Genomic DNA, 14,934 nt, shown 5'->3' with positions numbered 1-14,934 from the left:
TATAAGCCAACTACACTATGGTCTGCTTTTTGTGTGCAATTTTTTAATGCTATTCTACCGACCAAGAACACAATGAAGGAGAAGAGTGGCAGTTCAAGACACGTCTCGGAGCTAAAGGCCGCTAAACAAGAATTCACGTGAGTGCAAAATACCTCATCTTTTAGAACACCACATCAGTATCATTGAAGTACTGTACTACACTGTGTGTGTACACATGTATGTGTGTGTATACAGGCAGTCCTCGTTTTACAACGCTTCGTTTTACAACGAATGGCTTATCCAAAGTTATGCAATGCATACCTATGTTCATTTTTACAACGCCAAAACGGAATATCCAACACTCTTACGACGCTTTGCAAAGTTGTTTATGTGCATATAATATATATATATATATATATATATATATTTATATATATATATATATATATATATATATATATATATATTATACTATACATATATATTATATTTTTATATATTATGTTATATTATATATAATACAGTATATGCACTATAAAATTTATGTGTGTGCTGCATATCTTATTGTCTGCGTAAAATATTTTAGTATTAAAAATGCCTTCAGGAACAGAACCTTTCATTTCAACAGTGTTCCTATGGGAAACCGTGTTTCGCTTTACAACGTTTCGCTATCCAACGCCATTTTGAGTAAAGCATTGTGTCGGATAACCGAGGACTGCCTGTACATGTATATATGTGTGTGTGTGTATGTGTATATATATGTGTGTGTGTGTGTATATGTGTATATGTGTGTGTGTATATGTGTATATGTGTATATATGTGTGTGTGTGTATATGTGTATATGTGTGTGTGTGTATATGTGTATATGTATGTGTGTGTATGTATATGTATATGTGTGTATGTATATGTGTGTGTGTATGTATATAAATATATATATATAAATATATATATATAATATATATATATATATATATATATATATATATATATATATATATATATATATATATATATATATATATATATATATATATACAGTGTTCGGCAATCCTATACATTTACTCGCCCGGGGCGGGTGGATTTAACCCCCGGGCGTGTAAATATTGGCCCAAGCAGCACGTGTGGGTTTTTTTAAAATTCCCCCGTTCGCGATGAAATTTCCCTGCTCGCGCTAAAAAACAAAACAAAACAAAAAAAAACTCCCCCTACCGGACTCCTGATTGGCGCACGCTCCCAGGCTTTGTGGGCGCGCGGCCAGGCTCTATATGAGCCCGCCCCCAACGAGCGGCCATTCTTTCTGCCCGGACATCTGTTGGAGGGTAAGTACTCTCCATGCTGCGGCCCCTCTGCTCCTTCCCTGCGATCCCCCTGTTCCCCACATGGCTCCCTACTCCCCACCGCGGCAGCTTTCCTGTCCCCTGCTCCTGTCCCCTTCCCCTCCTCCTGTCCCCTGTCCCCTCCTCCTAATCCTGTCCCCTTCCCCTCCTCCTGTCCCCTTCCCCTCCTCCTGTCCCCTTCCCCTCGATCCACCGATCGATGTCCGGGGCGGCAGCAGCCCGATTGGCTTGCATAGGGGGGGGCTCGGCCCTCACCACGTGCCTCCCATGCGCCAGCTACCTTCATGATGGCGCAGCCGCCGCATGAGGTGGGGGGATGTCGGCCTGCCCCCCCCCCCCACGAGCTTTATGCCGCCGCGGGCTGGGGGGGAAGAAGCAGCCTGCAGCTTGGCCGTGCACTGTGACATGCCGGCGAGGGGAGCAGGGCAGTGGCGGCCACGGCGGGGCTGTCACCTGGGGCGCCCAGTGGGGGATACCTCGCCACGTGCCTCCCACCCACCCTGCTGATTGGGGGGGGGGGGATGTCGGCCTGCCCCCCACACGAGCGGGAGATGGGCGCGGGTGGGTGGGGGAGGAGTGCGGTGCTGGTCGCGGCCTTTCCTCCCCTGTGTGTGTGTGAGAATGTGTATGTGTGTGTGTGTGTGTGTGTGTGAATGAATGTGTGTATGGGAGTATGTGTATGTGTGTGACACCAGAGGTACCCCCCCAATCAGTAACCTCCCCCCCCCCAATCAGTAACCTTTCCCCCAAAGTCAGTAACCCCCCCCAAAGTCAGTCACCCCCCCTGTCAGTCACCCCCCAGTCAGTGTTCACCCCCCACCCCCAGTCAGTGTCAGTCACCCCCCACCCCCAGTCAGTGTCAGTCACCCCCCACCCCCAGTCAGTGTCAGTCACCCCCCACCCCCAGTCAGAGTCAGTCACCCCCCACCCCCAGTCAGTGTCAGTCACCCCCCCCCACCCCCAGTCAGTGTCAGTCACCCCCCACCCCCAGTCAGTGTCAGTCACCCCCCCCACCCCCAGTCAGTGTCAGTCATCCCCCACCCCCAGTCAGTGTCAGTCACTCACCCACCCACCCACCCAGTCACCCCTGCCCCACCCAGCCACTCACCCAGCCAGTCACTCTCTCTCCCCCACACACGCTCTCTCTCTCTCCCCCACACACGCTCTCTCTCTCTCCCCCACACACGCTCTCTCTCTCTCCCCCACACACGCTCTCTCTCTCTCCCCCACACACGCTCTCTCTCTCTCCCCCACACACGCTCTCTCTCTCCCCCACACACGCTCTCTCTCTCTCCCCCACACACGCTCTCTCTCTCTCCCCCACACACACTCTCTCTCTCTCCCCACACACACTCTCTCTCTCCCCCACACACACTCTCTCTCTCTCTCCCCCACACACACTCTCTCTCTCTCTCCCCCACACACACTCTCTCTCTCTCTCCCCCACACACACTCTCTCTCTCTCTCCCCCACACACACACTCTCTCTCTCTCTCCCCCAAACACACACTCTCTCTCTCTCTCCCCCACACACTCTCTCTCTCTCTCTCCCCCACACACACTCTCTCTCTCTCCCCCACACACTCTCTCTCTCTCCCCCACACACTCTCTCTCTCTCCCCCACACACTCTCTCTCTCTCTCTCCCCCACACACACTCTCTTTCTCTCCCCCACACACACTCTCTCTCTCTCTCCCCCACACACACTCTCTCTCTCTCTCCCCCACACACACTCTCTCTCTCTCCCCCACACACACTCTCTCTCTCTCTCCCCCACACACACTCTCTCTCTCTCTCCCCCACACACTCTCTCTCTCTCTCTCCCCCACACACACTCTCTCTCTCCCCCACACACACTCTCTCTCTCCCCCACACACACTCTCTCTCTCTCTCCCCCACACACACATTCTCTCTCTCTCCCCCACACACACTCTCTCTCTCTCTCCCCCACACACACTCTCTCTCTCTCTCCCCCACACACACTCTCTCTCTCTCTCCCCCACACACACACTCTCTCTCTCCCCCACACACACACTCTCTCTCTCCCCCACACACACACTCTCTCTCTCCCCCACACACACACACTCTCTCTCTCTCCCCCACACACAATCTCTCTCTCTCCCCCACACACACTCTCTCTCTCTCCCCCCCACACACACTCTCTCTCTCTCTCTCTCCCCCACACACACTCTCTCTCTCTCTCCCCCACACACACTCTCTCTCTCTCTCTCCCCCAAACACACACCCTCTCTCTCTCCCCCACACACACTCTCTCTCTCTCTCTCCCCCACACACACTCTCTCTCTCTCCCCCACACATACTCTCTCTCTCTCCCCCACACACACTCTCTCTCTCTCCCCCACACACTCTCTCTCTCTCCCCCACACTCTCTCTCTCTCCCCCACACACTCTCTCTCTCTCTCTCTCTCTCCCCCACACACTCTCTCTCTCTCTCTCTCTCTCCCTCTCTCTCCCCCACACACTCTCCCTCTCTCTCCCCCACACACTCTCTCTCTCTCTCCCCCACACACTCTCTCTCTCTCCCCCCACACTCTCTCTCTCTCCCCCACACTCTCTCTCTCTCCCCCACACTCTCTCTCTCTCCCCCACACTCTCTCTCTCCCCCCCACACTCTCTCTCTCTCCCCCCCCACACTCTCTCTCTCCCCCACACTCTCTCTCTCTCCCACACTCTCTCTCTCTCCCCCACACTCTCTCTCTCCCCCACACTCTCTCTCTCTCCCCCACACTCTCTCTCTCCCCTACACTCTCTCTCTCTCCCCTACACTCTCTCTCTCTCCCCTACACTCTCTCTCTCTCCCCCACACTCTCTCTCTCTCCCACACTCTCTCTCTCTGTCACTCACACTTTGGATCTGGATCTCTTATTTATCCTATATATCTTAACTGCCCTATACTACACCGAAATCTTAACTACCCTATACTGCTTTCTTCCAGATCTGGCTCAAGCTTCACACGGAAGACATCGGAACCCCCCCCTAACCCAGAAGACAGGTAGGGAACACCTCCCTAATGTATAACATTAGGGAATGAGCGTACCTGGACATTGAGGGACTGCGGATCAGGTAAGATCCCAGGTGGGATTGCTGCTGTAGATATTGTGAAGCGGGGGCATCCAGACACTGGTTAAGGGGTTCAGGAAACTAGTCATTCACACCTGGCTTTTAATGCTAGATCCGACATTTACACACACACACACACGTAACAAGGACTAATTGTAGTATAATGTAATACCATAAATACATTTGTCAAAAACGAATGTTGTTCTGACTAGGAATTTATTAAATGTATATTTTATTTACATATTTTATTTTAAAGCAGGGTTGGGGGCGGGACTAGGGGCGGGGTTGGGGACGGGACTAGGTGGCGAGTAGATTTTTTGGTTGGGCGAGTAGATTTTTGGGTGATTTGTTGAACACTGTATATATATATATCACTTGTGAGCTCATTCCCATGTCTGTATATACCATCACAATTTAAGTTACGGTGGGTGACAAAGGCAACAGGAAACCTCCACCGTGTAGCATATAGCAAATAAAAAGATAACTGCAGCAATGGATTTCAGGCAAAAGGTGACACAGTGACACAGTGACACGGTGTGCTCATGTCTGGAATGTCATTTTCCAGAATCCCTTACTGGAGTGGAAGCACTCTATGCTAGGTGACAATGTTGAAAGGCAGGGTTGCAGACCTGTCTAAGACATGTGAATGTGCTCACAAGTGATCTTTTTATTTGCTATATGCTATACGGTGGAGGTTTCTTGTTGCGTGTGTGTATAGATATATAGATATTATTATTTTTAACTGTACACATTTGATATAATCTAACACTTTTTATAAGTCATTTATCTCTTTTTAGAGCCCTATATTTATCACATTTTATGTTCTTATAATATGTAGTACAAGTTACAGCAAAGGTACATTTCATTTTAACTATTTGTTTGCACCTGCAATCAGTAATTATATATGTAATATACACAAAAGGCATAAAATGTGCACAATTGCTTAGGAAAAGTGTTTTCTGACAGATATGTAATTCAAACCTCTAATTTAAAAGTACATGCCTGCATATTATACAGTAAATTATTTATAATATATAATAATAGAAAGTAGTAGTAGTACAGTATACAAACAATTCTCAAAGTCTATTTAAAAAATACCTGTTCATCAAAGTATTTAGATTGCAAGTCCTCTATCCAGCAGCCTGTTTTGCAACATCAGAAGGAGGAACAAGGCTATCCAGTTGCTGTCTGTTTCCTGTATGAATTAGCCATTCATTAAACTTGCTTTCCACAAGAGCCTGAAACTGTTTTCTCTGCGCTCTGTAAATTAAGAAAATAAAAAAATAGCAATGTGTTCAACAATTCTGGAGCAAACAAAGCTGCTTGTGATTACATAGTTACATAGTAGATGAGGTTGAAAAAAGACTTCCGTCCAAGTTCAACCTATGCTAAATTTAGACAACAGATATTTTATCATAAATCTATACTTATTGATCCAGAGGAAGGCAAACAAAACCCCAGAGTCACATCATCCAATGATATCTCATAAGGGGAAAAATAAATTCCTTCCTGACTCCAACATCGGATTAATCCCTGGATCAACATCCTTCCCATGTATACTTATTTGGTATATCCCTGTATACCTTTCCCATCTAAAAAGATGTCCAACCTTTTTTTGAACAAATCTATTGTATCTGCCATCACAGTCTCCATGGGTAATGAATTCCACATTTTAACTGCCCTTACTGTAAAGAACCCTTTCCTTTGTTGCTGGTGAAATGTCCTTTCCTCCAACCTAAAGGGATGCCCCAGAGTCCTTTGTACTGCCCTTGGGATGAATAGTTCTTTTGAAAGCTCCTTGTATTGTCCCCGAATATATTTGTATATAATTATCATATCCCCTCTTAGATGCCTCTTTTTTTTTTTTTTTATAACTTAAGTTTTTTAATGTATCGTAACAGCATATAATACATTACAGTTTACATTTTTTGTCGAACAAGTAAACAATACATTAACGAGTAAGATATTAGAAGAAAAAACTCAACCTGAACTTCAGGTGAATCGATATAGGCCGTATATTCCAGGCCGTTGCGTCCGAAGTATAATAACAAACATTTGAAACTCAACTTAAAGGGGACGACAGAACATACGGAAAGGGGAAAAAAAAAAAAAAAACCCACAAGGGAGAGGGGGGGAGGGAAGGAGGCATAGGTGTGGTAGGGCATGGGGAGTGGACGCTTGAGGGATGTGGTAGGGGAGATGGTATGTTAATGGATGCATCCCGTGACCCGGAGCCGACCGCCCCAGACTCCTACGATCTCAACCACTTCTCCAGGGGCTGCTATTGTAACGCTGATCTATTGGGCTCCACTTATATAGAGTACAGCTTACCAACCCGTCCCAAGGAGAACGCACCTATTACTATCATAGCCAAATTGATGTAATTTCAATCCCCGGGATATCTGTCTGCGCCAGCCAGGGCGTCCAGACTTTTAGGAAATTGTCGCCAGTGTCATTAACTAAACTCGTTAATTTTTCCATCTGGCAGATGAACCAAATTCGATTTCTAATCTTTGGGATGGTTGGAATATCATATCGTTTCCATGCTGCTGCGATCTCGCACCGCGTTGCAATTGCAAAATGTGCAATAAGTTTGTTGTGTGCTTTAGAGAGGCCCGCCAGTGGTCTGCTTAACAGAAACAGCCACGGGTCTGGGGGTATTGGGAGATCAAATAGTCTCTGAATCCAATGTCGAATCGCCTCCCAGAGAGGGGAGAGCCGTGGGCAAGACCACAGCATATGTAACAGGTCAGCTGATCCTCCGCACTGTCGAGGGCACAGCGGGGAGGATCCCGGCACAAACCTAGATCATTTCTATGGGGTAAGGTACCATCTCATTAGGACTTTATATGCGTTCTCCTTAAGAGTGGTGCATATGGAACTCTTCGCAGTGGCCAGAAATATAGCGCTTCAGTACCTCATCCTCTAATCTTTCTCCTAGGTCTTCATCCCATTGGGATCTAAATGGGGGTGCTTGTTGCTCACGTTCCCCAGAACCGATCACTTCCCCGTATAACTGTGATGTAAGTCCCTTTGTGTCTGTCTCTGCCAGACAGAGCTTTTTGAAAGACATTAATGGGGGATATGGGGAAAATTTGTTATAAAATGCCCTGATTTGGAGGAACCTGAAGAATTCTGAGTGGGGAATTTCCTTTTCGAGCCTGATATGATCTAATGTTTTTATTTTCCTATTATGACCCTCCAGATCTTTAATTCGGTTGTATCCCTTCTGTCTCCAGATTGAAACATTGCCGACCGATAGGCCCGGAACGAACTCTGGGTTATTCCACAGGGGTTTCATCATGGTACGTGTTGACGTGAGGGAATGTCTAATTTTCATAGCCTCCCAGATTGACAACGAGTTGGCCATTGAGGAGAGTGGCATGGTAGCGAACTTTCGCGCTGTTTTAGGTAACCAAATTAAGCTGTTCAATTCTAAGGGCGCGCAGGCAGAGCTTTCTAATTCCACCCATCTCTTTAATCTCGGGTTAGATTGCCATTGGACAATTTGGCTTAATTGTGCCGCTTTATAATATGATATCAGGCAGGGTACAGCTAGGCCCCCGGCCAACACAGGCCTTTTCATGTTTAGTTTGCTTACTCTTAGTTTTCTTCCGCCCCATATAAACTTGAAGATTTCAGATTGAAGTGAGTGCAAATCCTTCAATCTGAGTGGCACTGGGAGCGTCTGGAAGAGGTATAAAATACGTGGGAGTAAGTTCATTTTAACACTATGGATTCGTCCTATCCAGGATATCCTCTTGGATGTCCACTTCTGAAGGTCATTTTTTAGGGTCCGAATTAGATTGGGGTAGTTTGCGTTGTATATGTCTTTGACAGTTTTGGTGATGTGGACACCCAGATATTTTATATATTTCTGTTGCCAATTAAATTTGAAATTCAGTTTGAATAATTTCTCCGTGTGACTGTGTAGATTGAAGTTGAGGGCCTCAGACTTGGACTGATTGATTTTGAAGCCGGAGACCTTAGAGAATCGATCTAGCAGATCAAATAGGTTTGGCAGGGAGGTAAGGGGTTTTGTTATAATCAAGAGGATGTCATCTGCGTACAGGGCCGCTTTATGAGATTGGGAGAATGCGTTTAACCCCAAGATGTCTGGGTTCCCTCTGATTTGTGCCACCAATGGTTCTATACAGAGGGCAAAGAGAAGGGGAGATAATGGGAAAAAACACAGCGCACAACGCTCATAGTGCATTAAAAGTATATTAAGACAGTAAATCAATAAGGTAATTATTGTGCGTACATCAATAAAATTAAAATAGGCATTTCAGGGGTAAGTTACCCATCCACCAACACTGTAAACCGGATCAGATGTCATCAGCAGGGGCCATGCACCAACACTGTGGACCGGATCAGTTGTCATCTACTGGAACTGGTACTTGAATCCCAGGTTCCGAATGGGTAGGTAAGGAGTCCTTTAACTGTCCCCGGTAAAAGTGAGCAGTGTCCAGCCACTTGCGGCTCACAGGGGAACGGCCGTGTCCCGCGGATCTCCGCGACGGCTGGTTTCTCTCCTTCTGTCCACCGCTCCAGCACTTCCGGGTAGTGACGTCACTACAGCTCGCGTCACGTCACAGTCCTTCTCCGGTGGCCGTATCAGTATAAATAACGGGGCAGAGAGTCAAATAGCACACTTCCAACGCGTTTCGAAACCGTATAGGTTTCTTCATCAGGGAATAAAGAATGGTGCAATAACTAACAGTAACATTAAAATACTCCACGCTAGCAGCCCATTGGTCCGTCGCACGAACGTCCTGTCCAATGGGATAGCGGCAAGGGTGAGTGAATCCTTACAAAAAAACTTATCAACAACAACTTTATTATTCATAGACAACACACAATTAAAAGGAAAACGATTCTAAAACAAAAGAAAAAAGTATTAATGCATCATATTATTTTAAACAATTACAATCTAAAAATAAGTGCACACTAGCAATCAGAAACAAATGGAATAAGGACATGGAATAGAAGTTAGAAACTTATAAAGAAGAAGCATGAGCTAAAAAATGAACCCTGGCAAAGGGACATTATTTTAAAGGAACCATCATATAAAAAATCCCAAAATATTAAAATAAAAGAAAATCTGACTGGGGAGAAACGGTGGCTGAACACCAAACCTGTAGGGAACTTTAAATGTGGAAAGTGCTCGGTGTGTAAACACATGCATCCTGTCAGGAAATTATTTACATGCAATTCCACTGGAGAAGAACATGAAATTACTGATTTTATTCTATGCAATTCAGACCATATAGTTTATGTAATAGAATGCCCGTGCTCCTTGCAATATGTGGGACGCACGAAGCGTCCATTAAAAGTAAGGATTCAAGAACATTTGCGAAATATAAAAATAGGATATATGCAACATAGCTTATCTAAGCATTATGCACTACTCCACAATAAGGATCCCTCCTCTCTTTTGTTTAAAGGCATTAAGCATATAAAGAGAACTAGAAGGGGAGGGGATAGGGTTAAAGAATTGTCAAAACAAGAAACCTTCTGGATACATAAATTGAACACACTACATCCAGGGGGTTTAAATGAGGATATTGATATCTGGTCCCTCTATTGAGTATTTGTAAAATTTATATTGGTCATTTTTATTTCAATCAATTCCTTTGATCTTTTATAGTATATAATTTTTAAAATATCTATGTAGTAATTTTTTAAGTGTATATGTGTAATATGATATATATATATATATATATATATATATATATATATATATATTTATATATATTTATATATATATATATATATTTTTTTTATATAGAAAATAATTTTTAGCATACTATGGGATTTTTTATATGATGGTTCCTTTAAAATAATGTCCCTTTGCCAGGGTTCATTTTTTAGCTCATGCTTCTTCTTTATAAGTTTCTAACTTCTATTCAATGTCCTTATTCCATTTGTTTCTGATTGCTAGTGTGCACTTATTTTTAGATTGTAATTGTTTAAAATAATATGATGCATTAATACTTTTTTCTTTTGTTTTAGAATCGTTTTCCTTTTAATTGTGTGTTGTCTATGAATAATAAAGTTGTTGTTGATAAGTTTTTTTGTAAGGATTCACTCCCCCTTGCCGCTATCCCATTGGACAGGACGTTCGTGCGACGGACCAATGGGCTGCTAGCGTGGAGTATTTTAATGTTAGTTATTGCACCATTCTTTATTCCCTGATGAAGAAACCTATACGGTTTCGAAACGCGTTGGAAGTGTGCTATTTGACTCTCTGCCCCGTTATTTATACTGATCCGGAAACCGGAGAAGGACTGTGACGTGACGCGAGCTGTAGTGACGTCACTACCCGGAAGTGCTGGAGCGGTGGACAGAAGGAGAGAAACCAGCCGTCGCGGAGATCCGCGGGACACGGCCGTTCCCCCGTGAGCCGCAAGTGGCTGGACACTGCTCACTTTTACCGGGGACAGTTAAAGGACTCCTTACCTACCCATTCGGAACCTGGGATTCACGTACCAGCTCCAGTAGATGACAACTGATCCGGTCCACAGTGTTGGTGCATGGCCCCTGCTGATGACATCTGATCCGGTTTACAGTGTTGGTGGATGGGTAACTTAACCCTGAAAAGCCTATTTGAATTTTATTGATGTACGCACAATAATTACCTTATTGATTTACTGTCTTAATATACTTTTAATGCACTATGAGCGTTGTGCGCTGTGTTTTTTGTGTTTTTGTCTGACGTTCTAGGGGTGCTCTGAGCCATCCCCGGTACCACAGCTGCAGACGCTCCAAACTGATTAATAGGTCACGTATTATACCTTTATTATCACTGTATTATCACTTCACGTGTGTGATATTGTTTAATAGTTGCGCATTTCCTTTTCACCTTTGTCAGATAATGGGCAACCCTGTCTCGTGCCACTCTTTATTTGGAATGGCAGAGAGGGGTATCCCTGATGTACGACCCTGGCGGTAGGATTAGAGTACAGCGACATAATCGCCTCGCTCACCCGATCCCCAAAGCCAAATGCCGCAAGCGTCTCTTTTAGATATGGCCAGTCTATCCTATCGAAAGCTTTTTCTGCGTCCAGACTTAACAGCATACTTTGAGTAGTTTTAACATTGGCCAAATCCAACAGATCAATAAATCGTCGGGTATTATCCGCCGCTTCTCGTCCCTTGATAAAGCCGACCTCATCTGGGTGTATAAGTCTGGGTAGTATGAGACAAAGTCTATTGGCCAATAATTTAGCACACAATTTGATGTCCGTGTTAATTAATGATATAGGCCGATAACTTTTACAGTCCAGCGGATCCAATCCAGGTTTATGGATTAGTGATATAGACGCCTGCAACATCTCTCTGGGTATGGGGGCTCCCGCTAAAATGGCGTTGAACATTTGGAGCAACCGGGGGGCTAGTGCTTTCATAAAGTTCTTATAATATAACCCTGAAAAACCATCTGGTCCAGGGGCCTTTGATGGTTTCAGTTCCTTAATGGCCTGTGTCAATTCCTCGATAGAGAAATCTGCATTTAAAGCTGCTCTATTTGTCCCTGTCAATCTCCCCAGCTTTTAGCTGACTAAGAAATCTCTTAGTCCTCCGCTCGTTTTAGTGTTATGTGCCACTTTTTCTCCATTATATAATGTCTCATAGAAGGAGCCGAATTCGTTTACTATCTTCTGAGGGTTAGATGTGGGGGTACCAGATTTTAAGCGTATACCTTGAATGTTATATTTAGATTGCCTATCTTTTAGCATGCAGGCCAGCATTGTATCCGGTCTGTTCGCTTTTTCGTAAAATTTCCCCTCAGTGAATTGTCAGCCCTGGAGGCTAGTAGCATATTAAGTTCAATTTTGGCGTCTTTTACCTCCTGTAGTTTTTTGGGTTCTAAATTCTTTTTATGTTTAGAGGAGAGGGTCTGTAATTTGGTTTGGAGTGATAATCTTGGCCTCTCTCTCACGTTTTCGACTAGTTGTGATATTTATTAACGTGCCCCGTAATGTCGCTTTATGAGCTTCCCATAGGACTAGCCGTGAGTCGACCGAACCTTCATTTATATTGAAGAATTGGTCTATCTCGTTACTAATCATATCACAGATCTCAGGGATTTTTAAAATTGATTCATTAAGTTTCCAATTCGCTCCCGGCCTATCAGTTCGGATGTTAGTGCACCTTAGCTCTATTGGTGCGTGGTCAGACCACAAAATATCGTGGATCCCAGCTCGGGTGACCTTGTGGACCAGTTACAAAGAAGTAATCAATTCTGCTGTATGAGCCATGAGGATGGGAAAAGAATGTGTAATCCCTGTCTGTTGGGTGTAATTCCCTCCAAATATCTGTTAGCTGATTGGCCTTGAGGCCCCGGTGTAGGGAGACGCCCGCCCCTTTATTATACAGACCTGCGGCCCCTGATCTATCTAGGTGTGGTTGCATAACCATGTTGAAGTCTCCTGCCAGCACCACTCCCCCTTGGGATAGAGTTTAGGATTCTGAAGAACTTCTCGAAAAAGATTGCGCTCCTTTCACACAGGTAATACACGCAAGCCAGCGTAATCCTGACCCCTAATAGCCCCTATTACAATAATGTATCTGCCGTCGCTGTCGCGCTTAGTTAATTGCACATCGAATGCAACACTATTTCTGACCAGTATAGCTACGCCTCGTTTTTTAACTGCTGACGAAGACGAGAAGACCTGAGAGAAGCCTTTGTCGAGATATTTGGGGGCGTTAGATTTGCTGAAGTGTGTCTCCTGTAGGAGTAAAACATCAGCATGCTTCCTCTTGTAATCCGAAAAAGCCAATTTTCGCTTGGTTGGGTTATTAAAGCCCTGCACATTGTGGGATATAAGCGTTAACGCCATTTAATAGTTTGTGTATATAGCAGCATCTGGAGATCGCTTGACTCACCCATCTCCCTGTCTTCCGGGCTCATACGGTCCGCTACACCAAAATGCACCCGTTCCATCTGTTTTAGAATCTGCCTAGGCTTATGATATTCCCCTGTGAGGGGGAAAGAGGAGGGGAGGAGGAGGGGCAGAGGAAAGGGAGGGTGAGGCGGGAAGGTGGTAGGGAAGAGGGGAGGGCAGGAGGGAGAGGGAGGGGGGTGGGGAGAGGACCACATACTGCACCGACACACTTTATTCGAGCAAATACCCGGTATGTACCTGGCAGATACCTGGAATGCGCCACTCCTAACCTCTGACAAGCCCCGTTGCATTTGCCTTCCCAGCCTGGGTTCATGCCTGGCTGATGGGCGGCTGATCTGTTAAATGATAATGATTAGGGTTTAATAGGCTGCAATGCTTCGCGTGTCTACCAGATGGCATAAATTCATGAATTGTAATGCAGTTTATATATATATACTGTGCAGTATTGCAGCCAGCGGGAATAAAATGCTTCAATCCCTGCTTGGAAAATAACTCAATGTACTCGGGCAGAAAACAGTCACAAACCTCAATACACCCGGGTATACCCGAATTCGTGGGACTAGCCAAGCTCAAATAAAGTGTGTCGCCAGTGTATAGATAAAAACACTGGGGATAGAACAAAAAACGGAAAATAAATAAAACAACCACACAAAATTGACAGCAGACAACAGAAAGACAAGAGTCCACCTCGGGAGCCCTCGAGGATGTCTCTTGCGCCCATGGGGATGGTCTCTTGGTCCAGTCTTACAAAGGGTTCTCCCCTTCTTGCTGGAACCCGACCTCCCCGGGACTTGTTCATGATCCCTCTTTCTCAGCGACCATAGCTGGAAACGCATGCACGCCGACATGGGGAACCCCACCGGCGTGTGTCCGTTAAACAGCTTATATATTTATCACAGCAGAACTACTGATCGTTGAAACCTGAAACAAAAGCTGAACAAACTGCATAACTGCAAACTGCTTACTGCATAACGTGATCTAAATGGTGATCTTAACCCTGCATCTAACTTTAACTACACTCTCCAAGTCAGTTCCGAATCTTAGTGTCCGACCGCCGGCCCCTGCCTATTTAACCCCTTTAGAGCTAGTAACTTCCTAGTATCATGTCTTATTCGTGCATGGCCGTATCCCCTCATCCTAACTGGATGTCACGGTCATACATGTGAATACTCCTATTAATTATATAAATTGCCTCCTTCCCATAAGGTGTATTTCAAACAATCCAGGAGGAGCAAAATATAGGGAAATAAAAACAGAAAACAGTGCAAATTTAAGTGCAGACGTTGAGACTCTGATGAAATAATAATGACAATATCTTGGCTCTGTCGGTCTATCTACTCACAAGATGTAAGTGGTAAGTATGCAGTTGGCAGATTGGGCTGCCACCCCAGGTAGTAGCTGTATATTTGTGGATATCCCTCCAGGCTTATCTCGTCAGGGTTACCATGGTGTACATATGGGAGGAAACAAAGCTACATAGCGCGATCTGTCTTTCCAAAAACTTTATAAAATGAATATGAGCATATAAAATGTGCACTTACAATGTGCCAGAATTAAAAATGCATTTATCACAATCACAGTGATTCTAGGGGGTTTTATCCGATCTCACCGCCTCCTCTCTGGCTCTGGA

General features: G+C 45.0%; 1 protein-coding gene across 8 annotated transcripts in view; it reads right to left on the bottom strand.

The window, feature by feature from the left end:
- The window catches only part of TBCCD1 (TBCC domain containing 1), a 234,299-nt gene that overhangs the window by 41,492 nt on the left and 177,873 nt on the right, over positions 1–14,934 (bottom strand). For 5 of the 8 annotated variants that reach the window (XM_075606831.1, XM_075606824.1, XM_075606823.1 and 2 more), the window contains one exon: positions 5,494–5,655. In XM_075606831.1, coding sequence (XP_075462946.1) covers positions 5,526–5,655 — 130 coding nt within the window. In that variant the 3' untranslated portion in view covers positions 5,494–5,525. Of the gene's footprint in view, positions 1–5,493; positions 5,656–14,934 lie in introns of those variants that run through there. The other 3 variants (XM_075606830.1, XM_075606820.1, XM_075606828.1) reach the window with 1 other exon arrangement.

This window comes from Ascaphus truei, chromosome 7, assembly GCF_040206685.1.
Source record: "Ascaphus truei isolate aAscTru1 chromosome 7, aAscTru1.hap1, whole genome shotgun sequence".
NCBI classification, from domain to species: domain Eukaryota; kingdom Metazoa; phylum Chordata; class Amphibia; order Anura; family Ascaphidae; genus Ascaphus; species Ascaphus truei.
This window is presented reverse-complemented; position numbering and strand designations above follow the sequence as displayed.